At 45.3% G+C, this 26790-nt stretch overlaps 1 protein-coding gene across 1 annotated transcript in view; it reads right to left on the reverse strand.

Annotated features, from left to right (window-relative positions):
* The window catches only part of SIAH3 (siah E3 ubiquitin protein ligase family member 3), a 44664-nt gene extending 25745 nt beyond the window's left edge, over nucleotides 1–18919 (reverse strand). The window contains exon 1 of the mRNA XM_054628161.2: nucleotides 18489–18919. Coding sequence (XP_054484136.1) covers nucleotides 18489–18623 — 135 coding nt within the window. The 5' untranslated portion in view covers nucleotides 18624–18919. The remainder of the gene's footprint in view (nucleotides 1–18488) is intronic.
* Between the last annotated feature and the right edge of the window lie 7871 nt (nucleotides 18920–26790).

Here is a 26790-nt window from a genome sequence, read left to right on the forward strand (position 1 = left end):
CAGATCCCTTCAGCAATCTGGTTCACAGCACATCCCTAAAGCCAGTAATACTGGTAACAGCCTGAGATGGGAGAGCAAAATCTTTTTAAGCCAGCCTCACCACTGAAGTCTTTTATGAAACTACTCTCTCCATCTACAGACATTTAATTGCTACCTAGCTTTTGGCCTCATTAAATTCCAGATAATTAATCCCCAAGTACTAGATATTCACTCTGCCCCCAGACACTTCGACAGGTTTTCTTAGCAGTGGCCCTGAAATGATTATTTCTGCTCTCAGTACTGAACATGCTGTCTCAAGCAGTTTGATGCATGCCCATTAACAGCACACCACTTTGCTATACTAAGAATAAGAAAAAGACAGGAGAAAAGTAAAAGCCTTGCAGTATCATCAACATTTCTGTGAATTTGGGTGATGAGAAAAATGCAGATTTGTCTGCTTCCAGGACAATTACCCTGTTGCTCTCCAGGGAACTCAGTTTGCAGAATGGCCAAAGAGCCAGGCTGAGCTCCAGAGCTGCTGCCATGCACCTCTCATGCCCTGGGATTGTTACCTGCCCATCCATAGGGGAGAGAACAAAACCCAGTCCCTACATTTTGGCATTGAAACCATCTCCCACTCAGACTGCTCATTCTCCAGTTCTGATTCAAAAGTGGATAAAACCTCTAGGAAATGAGCACAACGTTCTCCCAGTTGTTCAAAAGGAACATTAAACTTTGCTGCAATTTAATCCTAAGTAAATTCTACCACAGATTTAATTCAATCAAAACTTCTCTCTTCCTCTTAAATAATCAGTAGAAGGCATTTGCTGTAGGTCTCCCCTGCATGACCAGCAGCAGCAGAGGCACATCAGGAAGGCAGCATCCCACAGGCACTGCCCAAGCACTGCCCTTGAGGACAAATAGAGGCATCTTGCATGAAATTTGCACTTTTGCCCTCAGGCACCCAACAGTGTCTTCATTTTTTTTCTATTTTGTTTAACAAGTTTAGTACAATCTTGAGATGATGCAGCACAGATGAGAAAACAACTTCCTTAATTAATTTTCTAGTTTGTTTGTGCAAGCAAAACAGCCCTGACAAGAGCTGGGATGTTCTCACAAAGCCCATGGACTTTGGGGTGAGATAAAGAATAGTGTTTGTCCTTCAAAGGACACCTTTTCCTCACTATAAATGCTATCAGCTTACATTTACTTTTCTTCTTTTTTTAGCACTGTATTGCTGTTTGTTGTATGAACAGGTGCCTGGATTGATTATCTCCAAAACCAGAATAATTAATGGCTTTCTGTAACTTCAACATCAAATGTATTTTGATCAGCTTCAAAAAAAAATCCCTTCTTTCAGCTAATGGGAGGTGTGAACCTCTAAGTGCTGAGCCCGTGAGACTTTCTGTGACTTCAGAGGAGATTTCATCTCTCATTCCACAAAATTACTGAAAACATCTTAATGAAAAGAGACTGGCGTTTTCTCTTCTCTGTATCACAGATCTTGCCTTAACCTCAGAAAGGCCTTGGTTTTTCCTCCTCTAAAATGCAGGTGACAATATTTATAAGGTGACTGGGAGTTTCTACTTGAGGGACATTTTATGGAAGCCGAGCTATTTGCCAAAGACAAGCACGATATTTTCCAGATCAATGAGCCACGGACTCTATACTGCAGGTAAAAAAAAAAAAAAAAGGTACAAGAATATCCAGTACCAGTCCCCTGAAACAGGAGCTTCAATACTTAATTAGCAGAGAAGTAGAATTGAGGCATTTTAATTCTGCCAGGCTGGTAAGGCCAGGGTGAAGGGAGTAGAAAGCTCACAGCTGATCCCCATGATATGGGGTGACCAGGGCTGCTTCAGGAGCCTGCAGGAGCAGATGCTCTGCAGGTAGAGTGCTCTCTGCCCTCTCCTGGATGGGGAAGCCAGCTGGATGGGGCAGGAGGTGGCTGGGGGAAAAGTAAAGGAGCAATCCAGCAAAATGGGGTGAGGGCAGAAAGCTGCAACTACCTGGGAAAGCAGTGGGGAGAGCTGGGACTCTGCTCTGGGGTAGGTGGTGTGTGCAGACATCGCTGGTTTTACAGAGTGCTGAAGCATCAGTCAGGAGGTTTGCAAGCTGGGGTGACTTTCACAAAGCCTCAGAGGGCAGAAAGTGCTGATCCAGCAGTCAAGATGAGCTGTATCTGCACCTGCAGAAGCTGGTAGGGAGAAGAGCACAGGGAAAAGGAGCTGTGGAGGGAGCAGGCAGATGTAATAAACTCCAAGGGAATGTAAGCCTACTGCAAGGCTATACCAAATTGATACAAACCTTGCTGCTATGTTGTTAACATTCAGGAAGAGGAAAACACTGAACAATGCCTTCCCAGCTTTGCCAAAGCCTTCCAAGGTAATCAAATGTAGCCTTTTTTTTCTGCTGACAGTACAATTTCTAAAAATATCAAATTTTACCCATAGACATGTGATCTCTATTGAATAAACTCATTGTGTTCATACCAGAGGACTTTCTAAAAGACTTCTGGGAACTGAAATTATGGCCTTGAGCTCCTGAGAAAGGATCTTGGTTTTGGATTTGTGCAGCTAGCCTGGTTAGGTTGCCATAAGATCGTCTTCTAGCTTTAAAGGATGTGAATTTAAGTCTGCAAGAAAATTTCTGTACCCTCACCAGAGCTTCACCCTGTGTTATGTCAGTGAAATTTCAAATAGGAGCAGAAATGGAAGAGCCATTTAACTTGTGCAATTTCCATCTCATCTGGGGAGTTACAGCAGAAGGAACACTAGAAGGACGCTGTTGCTAGGTCATGATGGGTGCAAATTCCCTTCATAATTAATGCTTGTTAGTGTGTATGTATTACTTAACCCTGGTTCTGAAACACAGAAATGTGCTGTTCATGGTAACCATCTCCTCTCCTCTGATCATGATGGGCCAGCAGCTTTATGAAAGCTTTTGGTATCTGCTCTGTCTACTGAAGAGTTGATTTAAGGCTCTCTTAATGAACATCTTCTGTTACATATTGATTTTCTGCATGTTTAATAGTTTAACTTTGAAATGATGTGAAGGCCAGAACTACATTAAGCCCATACAAACAGCAAAACACCCTGACATAATAAAGCAAAAAATTGGTGCTGACCTGCAGCTGGTGCATTCTTCCTCTGAGAGCCTGCCTAAGCATCATAGCCAAATGTTCTCTCAAATAATATTTCTCAAAGGTGAGCTCATAAGCAAGTTAATTAAATACCAAATTGGTTATTGTGAGTGCATTTACTGGGCATGAAAAAATAATGCATCTCTGACATTTCCCTCTGTAAATATGTTTTAAATCATTTGTTGGTAGTTAATTGCCATACTGCAAAATTAAGGCAAATAGATATATTTTGGATGCTACAAGGCAGCTGCTTTATGGTAATTAAATAACACCAATAGATTATGCTTAGATAAAAGTTCTGGAAAATCAGGAGCATCACATAAAGGTATGGCATTCATTGGTTCCCTGGGCACATCTCCTGGGTTAGTGTAGGCATGGCGGACAGAAGACACTCCCACATTAGCGACAAGGGCAGCACAGAGCAGGGAGGGGGCTGACCTTATAGCAGCAAGCTGTTATATTTTGGAGATGACCTGTCCACACTCCCTGTTCCCTGGCCACGATGTCTGGGGTGGTAGCCAGCACTGCAGAACACCACAGGCCACTTACCACCATGGGGAGCACCCATGTGTGAGCCACAGAGCACAGATGCAGGCTTGAGATATCAGGGAGCCCTGCACCCCTGCTGTTTTTATCCAGAGAAGGATTTACCCCTTGAGCACATAAATTTATTTCCTTCTTCACCTTAAGGAAAGGCTGTGAGGGGTAAACGCATCAAAACAAAAGGCTTCCTGCTCTTGCACCACTCTTTACTTTACAGCTAGGGCAACCACCTCCCATGTGGAGATTTGGCCATGACACTGTATTGCATCCCAGTCAGCTTTAGCCTTATCTTGCACACTGAGAGTGAAGATAATGCGTGAAAAAAATATCATATGGAACTGCAACAGCCTCCCTACTCATTTGCTGTGGTGATAGGTATCAGGAAAATTAAGTTCCCTGGCAAGACAAAGGAAGATCTTTCTTTTGACTGTGTAGAGCACATACATCTCCCATGGCCTGATATGTCCCTCCATTCTTGTTTGGTTCTGTCCTAAGGTAGTGCACAGTACATATCTGAAATTTCTGCCAGTTAAGAACTTCTGAAGATCACTGATCTGACAAGTAGTTGTTTTTTTTTTCCCATTTGATATTTGGATATATTGTATGAGAATTAACTCCCCTTTCCATAATAAAAGCCCAGAGACTGGGTGGCTGCACTGCAGACACAGACTTCTTCAGGTCTGGCAACTCATGATACTTAAGACTGAATGAGACACAGTTTTATCACTGTTGTGCACAGGGAACCACCACAAAACCCAACATGATGAAGACCTTTTTTGTTTATTAGTGAAGATAAGGCTGGCAAATACTTCCACACATTTATTTTTTTATCAAGTCATTGGTGTGGTGAAACCTAGATGATTGAGCTCCCTGAGGCCTTTGCTAGAGAAAAACAGAGAGGTTGCTGCACTGAAACATACTTTTACAAAGCACAGCCTTCAGTTGTGATCTAGGTGGCTGGAAGCTGAAAGAAAAAGATTGGAAGCTGAAAGAAAAAGGTGCCATACTTTGCTGTTTTGGTTAGGAGAAAGAGTCGAGTTGTTGACACAGATCTGCCCCAAACCCTAATGCACGACAACAAGGGAGGTTAGGGAGGTGTGTGTGCCTTGTGGTGTCTACCTCAGACCCTCATTTTCTGTCCAGCTGTGCCTCCTCCCACAGTGCCAGGCTGAGGGGGCATCCTCCATCCTGTGCCTCCCTCCTGAAGCCGGGCGGCGATGGCACACTGTGCAATGCTGAGGCGGCATGATTGCTCCTTCCCTTCTCAGTGGTGCCTGCATATTAACCATGGATTAATGAGCCCTCCAAGTATTACTTAATGCTCCCAAAATGCTTTATATTTTCTACTTACATTGTAATAATCATTAAGGGATTAAAGTAAAAAAAAAAAATTATCAACTTAGATGGCTACAGTTAAGCTTCTGCATCCTCATTTTGTTTCTTACCTGTTTACAGTGATGAGATCAGTGGAGCACATCCTTTGGCCTTACTGACACCAAAAAGATTGGCAACTTCACAGTATTTATGGCAACAGCATCAGTTTTGCAGATGGGCCCATTGCACACACAATGAAAGATAACCTACACAGGTGATTTAACTATTTTGGCCTCCACCCCAAACTACTTAACTGATGTCAGGGAATATTGTCCCTCACTAATTTATAGAGAGACAAACCAAAGACACAGATTCCTGCAGGGCATCCCAGCTAGATGCTGGCTCCTGCAGCTCCAGCAGCATGATGGAGTGCCCATGGCATGGCCTGTCAGGTTTGGAGGCAGATAGACCACAAGGCCTTGTCAGGATTGTATTGAACGGATCCTGTCTCCTGCAGGGCTTGTTAGTTCAGACACAGCACCCACCTGATGCATCTATTTATCCCCTGGGCTCAGCCTGGCTCATATCCAGCCTCTGCTGCACCTCTGTTCCATCTATTCTTGCATCTTGGCTCCAAGACCTAGAGGGGCAGGAGACACACAGCCTGCCAGGGCTGTTGGTGTGCCCAAAGGCTCTGTTTCTACATGGAGGGGAAAGGCAGTTCTGGGTGCAGAGGAAAGCACAGCAGACTCTGTCACTGTTCCCTGTAACCTGATTTTGCCCATGAACTCAGGAACAGATGGATGGGCCTTGGGGAAATCTTGGTGATGCCCACCAAGATGTAGGGTCGTTCCCCACCAGGGAAACAAATTACTGACAAAATCCAGACCTAAATTGTAGGACTTCTTGGCTACAGAGGGTAGATTTTTGTTCAACTTTTAACACTCAGCTATTTGCAAGTACCAGGTGGCATAGGTCTTCCTGGAGCACCTGAGCTGTAATTTTGGGTCATCCAGGACTGAAGGAGGCTGCAGTCCACTGCCTGACTTGCCTGTAGAGAGCCTCAAAGTACTTTTCCACAAAAAAAACAAACCCCTCAAAAGCTACTTGATCTGCAAATTTCTTCTAAAAGCCAAGAAGCAAAAGTTACTATTACAAAAAATGCTGAAAGGCTGCTTTTGGCAGATTTTCCCTCTGAGTGAGCAATGAAAAGGTTTTCCCTTTCCCAGCATCTGCTCCATCAGACTGAGTTCTCTTGCTACCGGCTGTTCATTGGCCGCTGGCAAACTGAAGTTGCTTTAGTTAAAGCAGCAAATAAGCAAAATATCCAGACACAGCCTGGATTTATCTGTGAACTGGGATGTTCTTTTCTAATCACTGGTTTATTATTAAAAAATCATTAAAAGCTTAAAAATTATTAAGAGATACCAGTAAGCTCATGTTTAGCTGCAAGTATAAATTATCTCCAGTTGCCTTGTGAAGCTTCTGGAGATTAAATAGCTTTCAGATCTGTTTTCTGATAGTGCCTTCATCTTTTACCAACAGCCTGAAACAAAATTCAGTCTTTATAATCAGTTATTTACAAACCAGTGGTTATGTTTGTGCAACCATTCACAACCTTAATATTTTTGAGTTTCTTTTTCGAAATATTTTCTATGACAGAAGAAACTCAGTAAAAGTTGAATTTTCTTTTAAAGCTGTATCATTTCCCATGTGATTTAGACCCTTGAGATTCCAGGCAGGAACAGTAATTGGACAAAGGGTTCCAGTTTGGCTGTATGGGGTGAATTACTGCAAGCATTTGCATCTGTTTTCCTGACACAGTTTAAATCTTGACCTGGGCACAGCTATGAATTGTCTGCAGGCAGACACATACCTATTTGTAAGGAATGTGCTCCTGCTGCGTTGCTGCCTTCTTTGAGTTTGTGCTCTGCTGAGGTTGGCATGTGGCTATGAAAAACTTGTATTTTCAGCCACTCCCTGCAGCACAAATAATGAGAAGTTTAACCTTCTTGAGTTAATGTGTTGAGGGAAATATTTATATGGGACACTGCTTGGCTTAACAGGGGTGAAGACTTCCACAAAAAGTGTTTGCCAGAATGATGACAAAGAGGAGACTGAATGAGCCAGACAACACCCTGACCACACCACAACTATTTCCTAGGAGTGTGAGAAGAGAAAATAAGATGTGAACATATCTCCCAAGCCAACAAACCTGAAACAAAACATTTTTGAAGGACCTGTGTCTTGGGCTCCTGTCAGATACCTTATGGTGAATCTTGCTATGGTGACCTAGGACATTCCTGGTTCCAGGACCAACACAGCCACTGCCAAGGCAGCATTTCAGCTGTCTCTCTAGTCTGACATACAAATGCAAACTATTTTAATAAGCCCATAAAAGCCTGTGAAATGGGTTGGAGCTGGCCTGAGGACCAAGCTTTGTTTCCCCCTCTGCTGCTGCTGCAGCAGAGCTACGACAGCCTTTAAGGAACCAACAAAGTCATGGGGAATGGCAATATTTCCCTCCAATAAAGCCCCCCAACAAAACACAGGTTACCCACAGACTTGCATACTGCAAAACATGAGCTGGCCTAAAAAGGCTGGGAAAATCAACATTTCCTCACCTCTAGTGATGCTATTTTATCCTAAGTCACCAAAATCTGTGCTGCACCTCTGTCTTTCAGTGATCAAAGACAAACAAAAACAGACTCCTTTGAGCCTGTGAGCAGACCCAGAATCCAGTCAGGGAACAGAAATTACACTACCTAAGTAACCTCTCTGCTTTGTGCCTCTTTCCACAGCAAATTAACACAGCTTGCACATCCAAAAGCAGGTCTGAAGCATCAGGGATTCTACCATAGGGGGAAAGTAATCATGAAGCAGTTAATTGAATAAGCCCAGGAATTTTCTTTCTGCTGGAAGCCATCCCACAAGGAGAATGAGAGGAAGATTTGTCCAAGTGGATTATTTTCTCCATGTGACTTGCTCCACATTATTTTCTCCACTCAGCACTCCTTAGGAGCATGTTTACACTTCTGCCATGGTACAAAGTTTTTTCTGGTAGATATTGAACAATTTGTCTTCTCATTGTCAGAATTTATTTAGCATTGCTTGTGATTACAAATGAGGGTGCTTGTCCCAAAGCATATTTTGGAGTATGTCTTACTGTCTTTTGCCATCTCTCATCTGCCACAGTGACCTCCTTTCCAGTCCAGACTGATTGAATTAGCTGGTGATTTCTCTGGGCTTTGGACCACCATGAGGATTCGCATTTTGGATGAGTTTAAATTACCAGATACTTGTAGCTCCATACTTTTTCACTAGTGTCAATCTCCTGTGCTGCACCTTGGATTCCCAAGTGCAACCCACAAGACTTTCTGTCTGCCTTCTTTGTTCTTTTCAGATACAGTTTTCTGATATGACTTGGTTTGGTCACTGTTGAGGCAAATGTTCAAAGATTTCTCTCAACACCCTTACACTGCTGCACCTGCTTCAAGTTCAAGTCTTTTTATTCAGATTAATGGATACTTTCTTGAAGAAAACTTTTAAATTATTTAATGTTGTATTCAATCCTGCTTTAAATCAGAGTTCTTTGAAAAAACTCTCAATTTAGTGTTTATCCTGTATTAACACTAACTCATATTTTACCAACGTTACTAACATTGTTAGCACCAAGTTCTGTTTTTATAGAGTATTGCAGGGTCAGAACACTTCGGGTGGGAAAGGAGTTCTGGGCAGTTGTGGATGCGATTTCAGAAATTGCACTGCAGCTGGTTTACAGTCCTGCTAACACAGCTCAGGATGAGGCTGGCCTGTGCCCCAAGGGTACACTGCTGGCTCATGGTCAGCTTATTTACCATGGAGGTGCCCTTTGTCCCTCTGGCTTACTTGGAAAAGGTAATAAATCCATGCTTTATTCACTCACTCTGCCTGAAATTCTCTGTTGTCAACTAGTTCAAAAAGTAATTCCCTACTTTTTTTCCTGGTGATGAGTTTCTTGTAGTAGAAATAAATTGAAAGCTCCAGCATGCAGTTATGTTGCCAGACACTTTTTGCTATATCTGAAATCTCCCTAAAAGCTTTCTTTTCTGGAGTGGAAAGGAAGCTGTCTTACCTGAACCTGTATTAAACAGTGAACATAATATTTGGTGTTACTGTGCCCAAACTTTTGGATTTGTCTTAAGGAGATAACTATCCTGCTTGGTTTTCCTCTTGCATGAGTCAAAGGAACTGTAGGGTACCAGAGGGGCTCATTTAATTTAACTTCAGCTAGGCAAAAATGACATATCCATCCCAACCTAGTCTTCCAGCTTCCTTGATTGTTGATGGCAAGAAAAGCAGTCTTTCTTTGAAATGTGGCTGATCCTGGACTCCTAAGGATGTTGCACCACAGAGAGAACCTCAGCTCTCAGGCAGAAAAAGCAGGGAACTCACAGTACTGCCCTCCTTTTACCAGCAAAGCCTGGACTCCCCTGGCCTGTGGTGTGCCTTTTCATACAGGGAGTCCAACCAGCACAGAGAGCACTCCCTGTGTGCAGCCAGGTGCCCTCAGCAAGGCAGACATTGCAATGCAGCACTCAGACATCCCTGCTGAGGAGGAGGGCGTCTTCAGTATGCCCTGAGCCCTTGAAAAGAGGTGGGTAAGTCTGCTGAACTCCAGCAGGTTTTTCGTATGGTCCTTTGCTGGACTGAGTTTGATAATTTTCAGAACAAGTATGTCTGGGTGTCTGATCCTGCAAAACATCCATCTATTTCCATCTGTGCATGTTCTTGACACTGAGCCCCTGAGCACTCCTGCTGAGGCTGGGGTACTGCCACAATCATCCCACTTGCCACCATCCTGCTGCTCCCATTTCAGCCTCTCATTTTCACAAAGCCTGAAGGTGCCTGTAACCACCCCCTCACCCCAGATGCCCTGTGTAATCCCTGTGTGGTGGTCATTTACTCCATTTTTAGGCTTATTACTCTGCCTATTTTCCACATGGTGGTTTCCAGGAGTGGAAGAACATTTTCATCCTCTGCTGATGTGGTTTTCTGCTCTGCAGCATCTGCCTCTTGCTCATCTATAGCATTTGTGCTCTGCACAAGGAGATGTTACCAATTTAATATTTTTCTGTCTTATTTATGCTCCATTTCTCTGTTTCTCTTTACATTTCAGCTGGCATTTGATGTGAAAGAGTGTGTGATCTTGTGTTTAAAATATTCACAAGGACTCGTGTCTCTTCTCAGCTATGCATTTACTAGGAGCTGATGGGCACTTCATCAGCTACTCTGAACCCTAATATTTCCATGTGTGAAATACTAAGGCTGTTTGAATGATTTATTTTTTTACTGAGGAGGCTAATCTGGAAGTGAAAAAGGGTTTCAGTTTGGATCAGTTCAGAATGAAATTGCTCTGGAAGAGAAGATTAGAACTGAAAGCACTGCATCTGGTATGGAAATAAGTGGTTAATTTCTTCCCAAAGTTGTTTCAAACATTTCTGTCTTTTAAAAAAAGAACACCAAAATAAACACACAAAGTACTCAGAGGTCTCTGCTGTTCTCCTCCAGTGATGCTTTCATGGTATTGCTGAGACGAAAGGGGAGAGCTAAAGATAAATCCATTAATGTTATATAAGATGCTCAGAAATGCCTCTAAATAAATAAAAGTACTTCAGATTGTACACTGCACACGTGTCAGGAAATTTATCAGCAGTGCCAAGATGCTCTTCCCCTCTTCCCTCTTTGGAGAATGCTGTGGGAGAGCTGAGCAGAAGCGTTGCAGGTGGTTATTAGCAGCAGGTCACCCAGAGCAATTTTCAGGAAGTCTCCATGCACGAGAGAAATTTTTCCATTCAGCACAGCCATAAATAATCCCAAGGGGTAAGAGCTTTGTGTGAGGTTCTGAAAAACAGCTGAGCCAGTTCCCTGCCCAGCTGCTTGCCCTTGCAGCGTGGAAGCAGAAGGGACGTGAGTCTACTTTGGCGGCGTGCACACGAAACCACCAGCTTAAATCCCTGCTGGAAGTGGATTTGCTTTGCCACACCAAAGCAGAGGGCAGATATTCTCTTTGGGGAGCTGGTGGGATCATTTCCATGTCTCACTATGCTGGGTGGACAGCAAGGGCTGTGGCTCCTTCACTTGGACCTGCTTGCTCGAGCTCCAGGCCAGTGCAGGATGGCAATTAAGTTTTGCAGGCATGTAAAGCCCTTGACTCCCTTGCCAGCTGCATCCACAGCTGGTGACACAATATTTCACTGCTTTTTGCAGCTCTCCTGGTCTTGCCTGTGATCATGTTAAAGTGAAACTTCATCTGTCAATAGCAAAATTGGTGACGTCAAGGATTGAATGATTGTGATTTCTTCTGAAACAGCTTGGAGGAAAGTAAGACATCCAAAGTTGCAGTGAAGTTAGTGATGCTTTCCTTTCAGCAGGAGCAAGAAAAGCCCCAAATTAGGTTTTTGAATGACAGATGAGGAGAACCTTTTGCTTTAAGACTTTGGTACAGCAAGGAATGGGAAGCATGAAAAAGAGCAAGAGCAGAGAAGAGAAGATACTTAACAAAAAGAGGCAAGATATGGAAAGAAATAAAAAGAATGCAGTCTGATAAGGTGTTCAATGATGAACATCCATGTCTTTTACTTCCAGATACACCACATGCAGACAGAGGTGGGCTGGGAAGTTGCTGTCATGTTCAGCTAGACACAAACAGCTTCCCCTAGCTCCATCAGAAGTTGAAGTGGCTCAGCTCTGCTCAGTTCTTCTGCAAAACTCACAGCAAAGGCAGGCCCAGTGTATGCCCAAACCTTGTGGAGCTCTCCAAAGGAATTCCCTCCTTTTTGGTGGCTCATGTGCTGCCTGACACCCACCTCCAGGGGCTCCAAAGAGAACCATGTCTCTGTGCCATCCTGTGCCATGCCATGTGTGCCAGTGCCAATGCCACAAGAGGCGCCAAGGGCAGCCCATCGTGGTCATTGCTCCCATGGTCACCATGCCAGGGGAGCAGCATGCAGCCAGGAGAGCATGGCTGCATCCTCCCTTGCTCCTCACTTCCCCACTCAGTATCCAGTAAAGCTGCACAAAGACTGTCCTTCCCCCACTGCCACCCTGTGAAATTATTGCAGGATTCAGTTTTTCTCTCTTGAGCACTCAGTTGAGGGGTGCCAGTTTCCTGTTGTAGGGGGAAGACTTTGGAGGTGCCAAAAGAGACACAAAGTCTCAGCTCTGAGCCAGGCAGAACAAGAATTATGGGCTTTTAAACAGCATAGAAAGCACCAAAGTCCCAGGAAGGCAGGGCACAGACACAGCAGCTCCTCTCCCTCATTTTACCAGAGCTCTTGGGATCCAATGTGCTACCTTTAAACTCAATTTCTTGCATTACTTAAGAAGCTCAGGTTGTTACTGAGAAAAAAATGAAGGTTTTAAATGTCACCCAGCTACATATGCTGGGAGTTCTTTGCTACAAGGTGAGAATCTTAATGGTTAAACAAAAAATTGTACTCTGTAAATTCTGACTTTGAGGCAAAATTCATGGTGTCTGGGAACCTGACTGAGGACATTTTAGCACCTGCAGAGACTTGCAGGACCATATTCAGTGTGCCTTTGATCTGCTGGGAAGCAGACTGAGACCTTGCCACTGATTTCATGTAATCAAGCCTTGTATTAAAGCATTTCTTTTTCCTCTGCACCCTCTGTGTTAGTCACAGCAATTCCTTTGGGACAGTATTTCTCCTGAGAGAGTTACCTGAGCTATTGTGTCTAACCCAAAGGGCTCCACTGAGAAATTCCTGATATTCCTGAGCCATATCAGAGTGGGTGGATTACAATGTAATGTGTGGCAGTGTCTGATGGCTACTTCTCACCCTGCTGTCAAACACCCTGTCAACGGGAGAGACATTTCTCTAATATTAAAATAACAGCACTGTCTTCCATTCATAACATTTGACTTCAAATGTCCTGCAACCAGGTCAGATTTAATATAGAATCAGAGAATCCTGGAATAGTTTGAGTTGGAAGGGACCTTTAAAGGCCATCTAGTTCAGTTCTAGTACTGCAATGAGTCAGGGACATCTTCAACAAGAGCTGGCTGCTCAGAGCCCTGTCCAGCCTGACCTTGAATGTTTCCAGGTACAGGGCATAAACCACCACTCTGGGAAAGCTGCCAGTGTTTCACCATCCTTATCATAAAAAACTTCTTCGTTATATCTAATCTAAATCGATCGTCCTTCAGTTTAAAACCATTACCCCTTGTGCTACTGCCTCAAATTCACTCCCAAAATCAAATGTGGGTAGGAAAGGACTCAGTGCTTGCCCGCTCGATCCCCCTCCAGGGCTGTAGCAGAACACGCAGGGCCAGTTAACAGTGGTAATTGACTTTCTGCTTGGGCTGGGAGGTGAGGAGAAGGAAGCCTGAGCCTATGAGCACAGAAACTTCTGAGGTGGGGGCTCTTTCCCTCCCTGTCCCCAGAGACACCATGGTTGTTACTCTGTGGGACCAGCAGGAGCTGTCCCGCTTTGCAGCGCGCTCGCAGTGAATCCTGTGCTGCCCTTTGCTGTGGCCCACGGCGCTGCAGGTGGATGGATCTGCAGGATAAAGGTTAATGGCTTCTCGAGAGAGGGACTCTGGGGCCAGGAGGCAGCAGAGCCCCCAGGGAGAGCTGCCTGAGCTTGCTGTGCCTCCTGTCTGCAGGGCACCCTTAAAGTCACATCTCAGCACAGACCGAGCCTCCTGCGGTGACCCGGTCAGCTGGAATTCCTTCAAACAGAGGCAGGGCTGACAAAGCCCTGCCTGCTGCTATCCACATCCCTACAAAAGGATTTCAAATCTGAGGTGCCCAGTGCTCACACAGCCCTAGCTCACAGCTGGGGTGGGAAACAGGCAGAGGAGCCCAGGTTTGCAGGTAGCAGAGCATTTTGCAGATCCTCTCACTGCAGCTGTCACAATTCTGCTGGACATTGGGGCCAAATGCTACTTTGTCCCCAAATCACAGCCCTGCATGGGAGATTTGAGGTTGTCTGGGATGAGACAGTGGCATCTGGGCGTTGTTAACAGCAGGTTTCATAGTTGCTCTCCTCCCTTGCACCAGTAAATAGATCTCATGGGGGTGTAATGCACCCTAGCACTTTAATCCTCCTGGGGATAAAGTGGATTACAATGCTGTTTGGCTGGACACTGGGTGCAGAGCCAAACTGTTATAACAGGATTCAAATCCCTTCCCTAAGTCAGAGCAGATTTGCTTGTTGCTTTAAAAACTAGCTGAAAGACAGCTTGGACCCATAAACCATGTTACAACCCTTTTAGAATATTAAGATTGAACTATTTTATGACCTTGTTTGAATAATTTTTTTTTTTTTTTGTAATTCAACAAGTTCCTTGAAGTCCTACAGAGGTGGAGATTGGTGTTTTTACAAGAGTAACGTAAACACAGTTTTTTATCATTTAAGAGAGTAGTTTTCACGCTCCCCAAAGAAATAAAAATTGTGTGTAAAAAGCTAGTAACTCCTTGAATGAAGAAGATCTGTTTTGCTCAGCCATATGCAGCATCTCATGAAGCATCAGCACCTGTCTGGAATGTGATTGCATTGCTGTCCCCTGCCTGGCTATTGGGACAGGGACTGATGCTAAGGAGTGAAGATACCCCCTCAACTTCACCTTCTTTCCCGTTTGCAGTTCTGGGGAGAATTGTTATTGACAGGGGGCAAATGGACAAGAATTCACAGAGCTTCACCTCTGCAGGATGAGAAAACCCTGCCCATTTCTTCCATGCAAATGGAGAACCTTTAAACTTTCCCTGTATGCTGGGACCTGCAGGCAGCAGCATAAGTGTTGCTCCTTTAATTGCTATGGCTTTGGAGGGAGCAGCTACTTGGCTAGAGAGCTCTGTTGCCCAGCTCTGTCTCTCCAAGGGAAGATGTCATGTTGACCACATGCTTGGAAGAAGTCAGGTTACAAAGTAATGGATACAATATGATTGATGAGGAAGGTGACCTATAGAAGCGTGGTAAGTAAGGGGTTTTCTCTGCTTGGCAAGTGAATTTTGATCCCAGCATAGCACTGTGCTGTGAGATGCTGCTATGTCTGGGAAAGCTTTGTAGGAGGACAAAGAGCAGAAAGTGGCAAGAAGGACAAAGGCTCCAAAACAAACACCCCCTCCCATTCATACTCCTGCCAAACCGACAAAACAGAGGGGGACAGTTGCAAAATTGTCTTTCTTTCTTAGAGTCACCCATGTCTGCCTGTTGAGTGCAGGAAAAATAGCAGCAGATCAATAGAGGTGTCTGTACTGACACTTTTACCATCTTGCCCTTTAGGAAACACAGAAATGTTCATAAGCCTTCCCAATTAATGAGCCTTTCAGTGGGAAAAAATACATGGGTTTCTCTCCAAGTGTGTGCTTCTCTACCAACCTCTGGATCTCTCCTAAAAGAAGAGGTAAGTGACAGGCTCTGGTCATTGTCAGAGGTCCAGGCTGTGATGATGATGACAGCATTCTGGCATAACTTTACAGGAGTGCCCCCTTGGCCTGGCTGTGGGCCTGTGAAAGCAGAAGCTGGTGCAACCTTCCCTGGAGGGCACCAGGGCTCCTCTGCTGCTCACTGAGTGCTTTCTGTGATGCCACATCTCTGACACACATATGTGATCACCAGCTACAGATCCTCCTGTGTGAGCTGAGTCCCACTACATCCCTGAGCACTCCCTTGGGTGGAAGGAGTGAAAATGGAGGTCCTGCAGCAATTGACTTCAATGAAGTTATGTGTATTGGCACTGATTGAAGACCTGGCCCGTGTGAAAGATGTCAATGTGCATAATGACACCAGAGTGTGATACCTGTCATTCATCATTTGCACCAATCAGTCAGGAGTCCCCTTGCACCAGCACTGTGGAGATACAGAATAAAGTAATCCCTTTGCAAAGGGCTTATGATTTTGGAGTAAGCACAAATATTTAAGTCTTGAAGAAAAAGGAAAGAAATTACATTGCTCCCAGCCCTTGTTTCCTAGCAGGTTTGTATTCATCGACCGCGAACCTTAATACAGTTTTCACTCCACTTGTCAATTGTTAAGATAGATTTGGGGGCTGTCAACAAAATGTTACAGTTGAAAAGACCCAGCTAGAAATAATAGACTAAGAAACATCAAAGTAGTCATAATACTGTAAATCACCACAGAAAAATAACTTTGGCCCTTTCACATTTCATGGTCCCTTAGATGCCTTTTGAGAGCAACAACAGCCTCCCTGTGCATCCCTGGGGGAGAAATGGGCACCCTGAGAAGCACGTTCACCTGGCTTCAGTCTGACACCAGGCTTTGGGCAAGGTGCCTTGCTTGCCTGGAGCCAGCAGGCTCCAGTTGGCCCACAGGCTGCTGTGGGTGAGCAACTGTTTGTGTCATGCTGGGCACAGAGGGACCTGATCCCCACATCTCCTCTGGATGCTGCCACAAAGTGGTGATGCATTCCTTACACAGCTGGAGGGAAGCTGAACACCTGGGGAGCACATCAGGGCTAAAGCCCACCATATTTATGTGGCTGGTTGTGACCTGGGTAACCTGGAGCACTTGCACAGCACGTTTCACTCTACAATCAGAGGGGTTTATCACAGCAGAGGGTTTCTCATCAGCTTGCTCATCTGAATGGTGTCTCAACAGGCTCCTGTGCCTTTGGGTTCCCAATGCAGCCTTATCAGGGGAGCAATTCCCACCTCAGTTATGACAATTCTTACGGGGGCTTCACTGACACACCAGACCTTTTCCTAGAGTGTCCTGTTTGTTTCCAAGAGAATTTGCTTCCAATGCCTGCATTCAAAGGCTGCCACAGCAGGACTCAGATTGTTCATCTTTCTGCAGGGCTTTCAGTCTTAAAAGTGAAGAGCTTGGGCACGGGGGATTTTAGTAAAATGAAGTGCCCTATATGCTTAACACAGCTGCAGCTCCTACCATAGCAAACCTGCAACTCAGCAGGACCTGAAATGATAAACTTGGGTCTAGTCTTATGTAACAGTGGAGCAATAGTCATCTCCCTGTGTGTTTATGGGACCTTATCAGACAGTTCCACTGGCACTGAAATTGTGCTGGGACCTGTTGTGTGTTGAAAGCCTTTTTTTCTGCTCACTTAAAAAAAAAAAAATTAAAATGATAGATGAAGGTAGCAGGAGACAGTCACATAAAAGGGTTGAGCACAGAAAAATTCACTGACAAAATCTCCCCGTGCACTTAGGAATGCAGCTATTTCTTTTACCCATTCAGACAACCAGACTCTTTCAGATAATGACAGGGCTGCGTGTTTTTAACTTATCTTGTGAGGAGCTCGGTGCCGGGAGAGCCGAGCCTGCACCCCAGCGGTTCAGCCCCGGGCAGTGCGTGCCCCAGCCGGCAGCGCTCAGAGCGCAGCCTTGCGGGAAAATAAATCCTCCCGGAGCCGGCGCCCTGCTAGAAACAATCTCCTTCTGCCTAAGCACAGCCTGAGACGGGAAAGATGACTGTGGGAAACATGCCCTTTCTTTTTCTTTTTTTTTTTTTTTTTTTTTTTTTTTTGGTGAGTGATGCTATTCTGAAGAGGGAATTACCCCATCAATGGACGTCCCAGGGACCAGGAGCTCGGGAAAGATGCTTCCTACAACCCCCTCCAAGTACCTCACAGGTACCTTGCAGTGCCAAAAATAAGTTGTCCCGAATTAAATTAATTTCTAAGCTTGCATCAGGATAGCAGAGCTACCTCATGAGTCAGGTCAGCAAGGATTTCTCACAAAACAGAAGCCACTTCATTAAAGTTGGTCATTCACTAGTGTGATAAAGTAATTAAAGCCTCCTGATTGCTTTCTCCCCCTGCTGCTCCTTCTTTACTACAAACATGAAGGCTCCGGTATAGATGGAGCTGTTGACACTTTGTCAGTGAAAATTCAGAACCGTGCAAGTAAAAGAAATGTTTTTATGGGGACTATAAATAGTTTTGCATTAAAGCAAATGTATCCTCCTTCCTAAAATAGATTCACCTTGCAAACAGCTTAAGGACAGTTTCAGCGCCAGAGGAATGTCTCCAACTCCCCCCAGGAGACAGAAACAGCCGGTTTTCCTCTGCAAACGGCAGCACAGGAGATCCCTCTCCTGCCGCCCCCCTCTTGCTGTTCCCCAGCGCCTGGCAGCATCCCTCTGTGCTGGGGTGTCAGCATGGGAGACCACACAGCGCCCTTCGACTAGAAAGGGATGTTAATTCATCCAACTAACTTTTCCAATCATTTTCATTAAATGCTTGCAACATGCACGCTCATCGTGTGGGCGAAATGCAGGAGGAAACTTTGGGGAGGGGGAGCCGCGACTTCCCACGGCCGCTCGGAGCAGCGGGCTGCTTCTCCTTTGCTCCAAAGGGAATCATGCGTTCAGACAATGCAAACATCCTCTCTGCCAGGGCTGCAATGTGTTAACGGCACTCTCCCCTTGCTGCCAGAGCACAATTTCATTCCCTGTGGAGAATCACGGGTGGCGGCGGTGGGGACGACGAGGAGATGTTGGAAGAGAAAATATATTTTTAACTCACCTTGAGGCTGTGTGTTGGGTTGACGACGCAGACAAGTTGCCCGGCAGCTGAGAAAACCCTCTTTGCCTTGTAGTGCTGAAACCGCAGGTGAATAAGATCTAACACAGCCCCAAAGCACTGGGTGAAGAAAAGCATCACAACTTTTGGCGTTGCTGCTGCTGCTGCTCCTGCTCTGCTGCTGCTGCTGCTGCTGCTGCTGCTGGCAGTGGGCAGGGGAAGCAGCCGGGGAGCTCCGGAGTCCTTGAGCCCGGGGTGGGAGTGTAGTCGGCGAGAGCTGCTCTCTGGCACAGCTTAGCATGCCTTCATATTCATCATCAAAATAAGACGGGAAGAGGCTTGCAGCAGCGGGGCGGCCAATGGAAAGGACAGGAATGTTATCCTTGAGGTCCGGAGACAGCCAATAACAAATGCCTCCCCTCCAGAAACTCCCTGATGAATTGAGCCTGGTGGAGAATGTATTATTGAACATTACCATACATCAGCACATTGCATTTATCTTGTGATTACAGCCAGTCATACGTAAGGCTGTGGAGATATGCAGGCAAAATTGATTGCTTAACATCTCCATTTATTAATTACCTTAATTTAACAAAGGAGTGCTCAGATAGCAAAGCTAAATGTAAGGCGCAGGGAAGAACCCCTCCAGTGAAACTGTTGCAAAATAGCAAAAATAGGTTAAGCAGACTATGTTTTACTGAGGGAGAAAAATCAAATATGCAAAGAGAGTTACAGCTCCTTGCAGGGGTTAAGCAGAAGTAGAGCTTGCTACATAAATAGATTCTTACTGTCTGTGCAATCACAGGCTTCAATTTGGATTTTCACTGCTCTGAAGTTTTCTAGATTTTATATCCTGCTACTTCACAAGAGTCCCAGCACACAAATAACATTTTCTCCATCATTGAAAAGAGGAGAGGTCAGGTCTCAGGTCTGGAGTAACTTGGAATAACTCCATTTAGAGACAGCAATGTTTTCCTGATTTACACTTGCTGGTAGATCAGGTCTGTTGGACACAAAACATGGTAATTACTGGATGCTGGAACTATGGGAGCATAAAAAGGCACAGAGCATGCTTCTAAAAATAATGAAATATGTGATGCATGAGAGCATCACACACACAGAGAAACTTGCACTGAGGGAAAAGTGGCTTTTAAATCAACAGAATAATTAAACATGCAGAAGGCTTTTCCTTGTCGTTCATCTGCATATCAGTGAGCAGGAAATTACGAATTAGCCATTAGATAGTCCTAGGCATTAAGGAGGAATTAGGGAAGTGCAACGAAAGTAAACATGCTTTTAGGTATTATTACCAGTGTGTATCTCTGCTGGTGGGCAGGGATCCTTCTCGAGCCATTGAGTCTCATTAACTCGAGTCCCCATAACTGGGTTTGCTGGGAGGTGACTGAGCTGAAGCAGCTAAGGGAATCAGAAAGCACATTAATTTCATGGGACAATCCTGTGTGATGTGTTGCTCTGCTTGTTAATAAATCAAAGAGAGTTAATTTAATTAGCTCTCTGCCAGAACTTCCTATCAGGGTACTATTTAGGCTTGCTAGCCTAAGTACTCAGATGGCTTATTTAGCCTTGGTAATCCTTTTCCCCTTCAAAGCAGAACAGAGGAAAGTAGCTTTTCTTTCATTTTTTTTCTTCTTTTAAAAAGTGAGCCCCATGCTGGGGGTGAGGCTGCTGCTGCGGACAGAGCAGCCCCCATACAGCACGGGAATTAGCCTGGGACTGTATTGTCACAATTGCCTCTTCCTAAATCAATACTGCAATCCTGCCTCTGCCAGACTGCAGAGGCTGTGCATGAAAAAAAAAAAAAAAGAAAAAGACCTCAGTAGATAAATAAGTGAAAATTGCGAATGCTGGAACAGCTGACTACACAACCCCCAAAAAACCGCTGAGGATTGGAGGAATATGTATCCCTCAGTTCCTAGCATTTGGTTGTAAATGAGAACATGAGATAATTTTTGCAGTGCTGAGTGACACTTTGAGAATATTTTCAGACAGACTTGAGGACTAGTGAGTGAATCGATTTGCCTAAATGTATTCTTTCTCTCTCTGTTCCTGAAGTAACTGTGAGCCTCCAGCAAGTTATTATTTGTTTTTTCCTGATTTGTAGTTAGTAGCTGCACAAATCTTGATACCAGGAAATTTCAGTCTGCAAGTTACCAGTGGAAATATTCTGCCATCAAAGCCATAAATGAGCTAAAGGTCCTTGCTATTTACACTGGTTATTCCAGTGGAGATCATTTCTGTTTGACTATTGACTAAATGCCTAGACTTGGGAGCACCACCATATCCAGCAGCAGAGATGGAACCCCCCCATCCCTGCAGCCCTGCTAAACTCAGGGCTCTGGCAATTCTGTGATCCACCCCCCTTGAGACCCAGCTGCCCTCCAGGCTTGGCAGGAGAGGTATCCCTGATCCCACAGGCACACAGGATCATCTTCAACCTGAAAATGTGTTAGTGTCTCTGGGCTGGTATACAGAAAGGATTGTTGTTCTCCAAAAAAAGACCACATTCAAGGATGGGTGAGGGACCTTTGCAGTGCCCAAATCCCTGTGTGCATCTGTGTCCATCATACTTGCTACATGTGACCTTCTGAGGAGCATCTGTCTGCCACCAATATTTGTGGGGAAGGATGAAAATGAGCATTCAGTGCATCTGAAGGTAACTTGTGCTCAGTGCATGAGCTTACATTCATGGTGGCACATCTGGAATATATTTTACTGCCCATATTTTGTCCAAAGATTCCCACACAGCACCTGTTTACTGCATTTCAACACTTTTAATACCTGCTTGTTGAGGGACCCAGCATCCACCAAGACACAGCAGCTGGCTGTGCAAGCAACTTCTCTTGCAAACAAAGAATCAGAAGCATCATCTGGCATGTGGGTGTGGATCCAGTTCTTTCTTCTGCTTTCACATACAGAGGCTCCAGACCAGCATAACTCCACTAATTTGAGTTCATGGTGGTCTCACCCAGGCTTAGGAGTCCAATGTGTGCTGACCCATCTGGTGTCACACCATGGAATGGGTCCTTAATGTCATTATTTAGCTGTATGGATGTAGCCAGAGAGAGGGGAAACGAGTTTACCTGCAAGGGGCACTTGGTGAACCCCATTTCACTGCTGGCTGCAAATTTCTGGTGACTGCAGCTGTCACTTCCAAGATGGTTAATTCTGTAGCAGACAAGTGGGAAGTGGCAGAAGTCCATGAGCTAAACCTCCATTAGGATTTTGCCAAATTAGCAGCTCAAGTGGCATCACTGTAGCATGCACGGGATTTTAATGCTCTAAGCACTGAGCTGCTGCTGCAGCTGCCTCAGGTTTGCATGGTAATAGGATCAGCCAGGCACAAAACCCAACCACAGCAGCAATAGCTGTCCAGTTTTTCAGTCTGAGCTGCCAAGGTGAAAGCAGAATCCTCCTGGGAAACCTCAGGTGTCCAGGCACTGTGTGACTTGGCAGGATGATAGCCTGGGAGATGGGTTGCTCCATCCAAACCCAACATGAGATTTTGGATTTCAACCAGATTTGTTTGTTTTTCTGACTGGGCACTTTTGGGAGTCACCTTCCTGCATGCTGCTTTCTCTCTTCAACAGCCATGGAGTAAACCTAACCTGCCACATTACCAACATTAGTCTTTATCCCAAAAACAGGAGAGCATATGCTGCTTGGGGGGATCATGAGTGTCCATTCAGACCCTTCACCAGCCTGCCCATGTTTCTGAGTGCTGGTAGGATTTCTGGCAAGGCTGGCTCATGCAGGGCATCCTCTGGCTCCACACTTTGTATTTCCCTGAGAAAGGAGCCAGGCCAATCTGACCTGCCACCTGGCTGGGACATCAGGCAGTTTTCTGCATCCTTTGGATCCAAACAATGTACAAAGCTTCATGTGCTCTCCTGGCTCTCACAGCAGGTTTTGAGGAGAGGTTTTTGTACTGTTATAATTTTCTTTTGTTGTCTTTTAGGCAAGAACATACGAAAAGTCTCACTAGGCCAGTGCAATGATTGCCCCAGCCCAGCACCTTGTAGTGACTACAGAGATGGCATTTTGAGTTGACTTGTGGACAAGGATCACCACCTGTGTCTCTTCACACTGACTGCTTTGTGCTTTGATTGGAGCCCATTCTTTCCAAAAAGTCTGGCTTTGAAGATTCCCATGAAGGACACCAGTGGCACCTCCTGCTAAGTTCTTCCAAAGATTATGTATCTTCACCACTAGCATTTTTTATAATATTTTCAGTCTGAATTATTTTCCTACATGAGCTTCTGACTCCAGAAAGTCATTGTGCTTTCCTTCACTGGGCTGGGGCAATCTCTGCCATCACAGACTTTCTGCATGTAAAGACCCAATTTTTACCCAAAACCTCCTCCACCAAACCCAATAGACAGGTAGTGTTTCCTTTGCAAAGCACCTTTCTTGCCCAAGGTCATGTCACTCTTGCAGCTTCTCTGTGTATTTTCTCTACCTCCTCCTCCTCTTCCTCCCCCTTCTCCTCTCTTCTCGAACCTGATCTGCCTTTCACCATCAATGAGTACAGAAGCAAAGAGACATCATGGTACTCTGGTTACAAGCATGACCTGTCCACTCCTTGGGGTCTCCATTCCACACCTCCACTTTTCTTGCAGGGCAGGTTTAACACCAGTGCAGCTACAAGGAAGCCAGAGCTGCCTGAGGGCATGGAGGAGAATCACAGATCTCCCCCAAAAATGCAGGGAGGTACTCCCTCCTCTCATCTTATTGGGTGACTGCAATGATGGGAGGTGATAATATAAGCAGATTTTTTTCTCTTATTTAATAATCATTTGTCTTTTTTCAAAAGCAAAGTGTTGTCAGAAGGTGTTTGCTTTACCAAAATTCTTTATCTGTGGTGAATTATTTTGCCAAAAAAGTTTTCAGAAATCCATTTTGACTACATTTATTGATATAAGCAATAGCTGCACTGGAACTGTACACATGCTTTAAGCAGAAATTGATCCTAAATGTCTCAACAGTTTTTATTTTCTCAGAAGAACAGCTTTCATTGGGCAAGAACTATCAAAAGCAGTTAAATAACACACCAATTAAGATATCAGTGATAAATGCCACAATCTTTCAAAACTTGTGAGAAAACAGAATTTGCTGAACTGTAGCCAATTTTGCAACTCTGCCATTTTTTCCCAGTGTTTCCTGAGTGCTGCCTTTCTGCTTCCCCTGGGCAGTTCACCTTCAACAGTGCATGGTCATTGCCCTCAGAGCTGCTTTGCAACGCTGCAATCCAACACCATCATTGGAATAACTGGGGATTCACACTGCCATTTTTTTACACACTTGGGCCAGGTCTCCCCCATCTGTCACAGAGAAAAAGTCATTTCTGTACCCCCTGGCCACCTGCAGAGCATTGTCACTGCACAGCTGCTGAGCTGGTCTCTTCCCTGTTAATCTTCCCCTCAGCAGAGACTTAAATTTCTTGCTGGTATTGGAGGGCACTGATGTGGCAAGATGTGTTTTTCTTTTATTCCTTTCAAAGCCATCCTTCCTACATTAATATTAGCACTACATGAGTTTTCTAGTTCTTGGGTCAAGAGGGAAATTCTTAATTTCTCCCTGGGGTACATCTGCTGCTGAGGGAAAAATGTTGCTGCTTCTACCATCTTAATTTTGTCCTTTCACATAGCTGCATTAGGTATTCTCTGCCTTCCCCTGCTCGCTTATTAAAGGAGGAGTTTATGGCAGTATCTCATGCCACTTCTCTGCAAATGTTATACCCGAGAGAGCATCTCCTTTAACTCTCACCAGCAAGCCAGCAGCTCAATAAAGGCACTTCACATTTTCATGCTGTTACTCAATAAAGTAACTGCCATCATTTCCTATTCATAGTGCTTGCCTGGTGCCCAAATTACCATAAAGACCTATTGCTTTCAATTGCCAGCCTAACAGTGTCCACCGGAGACTTCTGCTGCCCCAGGCCACAGCGGCTGGGTGGAGGGACTGTATGGAGCGAAGAAGCTCCTGAGACAGAAATGACGCACGGAGGAGACTCCTTTTCCTGCTGACAGCATGAGCAACAGCTTCTTCAGAGGCAGCCTCTGACTCTGAGGAGGTTTTAAAGGATGAGGAGCTTTCCTGTGGCTGGGAGGCCTGCTTGAGAGGTTGTCTCTGCCCTCTCTTTGCTCCCAGAGCCGTGCCGAGCCAGGGGAAGCGGCAGTCGGCAACGCAGGCTGGTGGCAGCTGTGCTGCTACCCTTTAATCTCCTCAGTGTGCTCTCAGCTCCAGTGTGGTGTGCAATCAGGATGCTGGGGGCCTCCCTAGGAGCCTGCCAGAGCCCCAGTGGGCTTTTTTCAGTCCAGCTGCTTTAGAACAGACACAGGCACACGCATGGGGACGTGCAAAAGAACGGACAGGTAGCAGGAAGGAGACAAACTCGCTGCGCTCATGTCAAATGGTGAGAAGATTTTTGGGGCTGCAGAGGAGCCCTGATGAACCAGGTACTGCTGGTCCTGACTCCCCCACCAAGGAGGAGGGCATGGAGGAAGAGGTGGAGGGCTGTTATCCAAACGACTCAGCAACACAAAATGAAGTCCTGCTCTTCTGGGTCACAAGAATGATAAATTATTAAAGTTGGGAATGGTTGGACAAGTGACTGAATTTCTGACCCCTTTTCTAAATTTCCAATCACTTTTCATAAGAGTTTCTGGGACAGATTACAGCAGTATCTTCCCTTGTAGTCCGGGTGAAACCAGGGGCCACCTTCACTATCTGAGGGTCTCACCAGCTCCTGTCAGCTAAAGGCTCATAGATCCCACAGATGACCACTTGCCAAGATGCACGTGTAGCCTTTCCAAATCTGTATTTAGTCATTTGAAAAATGTGCCTGCCAAAGCCAGTGTTTCTGAGGCGCTGCTGCAAAGCTCAATTAGCTAATGGCACAGAGACTGGGAGCGATGAGGATGAGAGGCAGTATCCAGTGCCAAGTGCTGTTAAGATGATTGCCGTGTCCCAGCATGTCACCAGAGGCGCCCGTCCTGCATGAGCTACACCCAGGAACAGCTTGCTTGGAATGAGTCCTTTCACATCTGCACAAGTACCAAAGGCATCCTGGCAGCTGGTGGCATTTTTCCAGCCTACACATAGCTTAGGTTGAGTCCATCAAAGTCAGAGATAGCGCAGGGACTCATCTGCCCAGAAACTGTGCACAAAAATAGATGTTGAAGAAGAAGGGCCTCACCTGGAGGACCAGATCCTCTTCCTGTGTTCACATGTGGTGGTCCCATGACACCAGTGGCGTTTGTAGACAGGTATCTGATGGCAAAACTTCCCTCTTAGACTATTTATTTCACCCTCAGGGTAATCTCAGGAGGAAAAAAATGAGGTGGCTCCCCTCTGTTTCAGTCCTCCCTGAAACAAATTCTGGGGCTGTCCTTCAGCTCAATATACCCCTGTGACTATGCTGAATGAAGTGGAGATGAAGCAGAGCAATGATTGCAATTGCCAGGTGCCCAGGGCAGTGAAAGCCCCCCAGCTCCATCTGGGCTACATTCTGCTGGGATTGTGCCTCCCTGTGCCCCTGGATTAGCATCTCACAAGTCAGACACAGGCTGAGGTGTCCAGGCTCTGCATCACACAGCCCATCTGGCCTTGGATAATGGCAAATTATCCACAGCAAGAAATGCTGGGGAGAATTTTCCAAATATGACTTCTTTTTACCTCTTGTTTGCATCCCAGGTGGAAGAGCAATGCCATGTTTTAGGTGTGGCTGGAGTCATGGACAGGGCAAAGTATGTTGGTAAAAGAGTGGAGAGGGACAGAAGGTGACAGCTAGGGGGGTAGGACTTCTGCCTATAAATAATTCACTTTCCTTGTGTGGTAGAAGGAGATATATCTGAAGTTATTAACCTTGGTTATAAACCCTTAATTCACTATTTCCATGGAGCAAGACAGCACAACTTCCCTTTGTGCTGGTGGGCATGTCACCCAGAGTCCCTCTGGACAGGTAATTCCTCACCATTATTGGCTTTCAACAGAGCTTGAAGTAAATTTAAAATATGTAGCACTGGAAATGACAACAACCAAATGAATACTTGCAGCCACATCACATTTCTGGTTTCCCTGGGGAGAGCAGTTTCAATACTGACAGTGTTGCCTGTTTTGGGGCACAGCCACATGACAGACCTTATTGCTTTTCTTCCCGTGTTTGTAAATGTAACTAAATTAATTTGATTTATATAGTCAATAAACAGGTGCTTTTGCCCCATGCTCTCGGACACAATTGTCAAGTGGACTGCTCCTGCAGCCACTTCTCCACCAATAATAACAA

This window comes from Agelaius phoeniceus, chromosome 2 (assembly GCF_051311805.1).
Source record: "Agelaius phoeniceus isolate bAgePho1 chromosome 2, bAgePho1.hap1, whole genome shotgun sequence".
Taxonomy (NCBI): Eukaryota; Metazoa; Chordata; class Aves; order Passeriformes; family Icteridae; genus Agelaius; species Agelaius phoeniceus.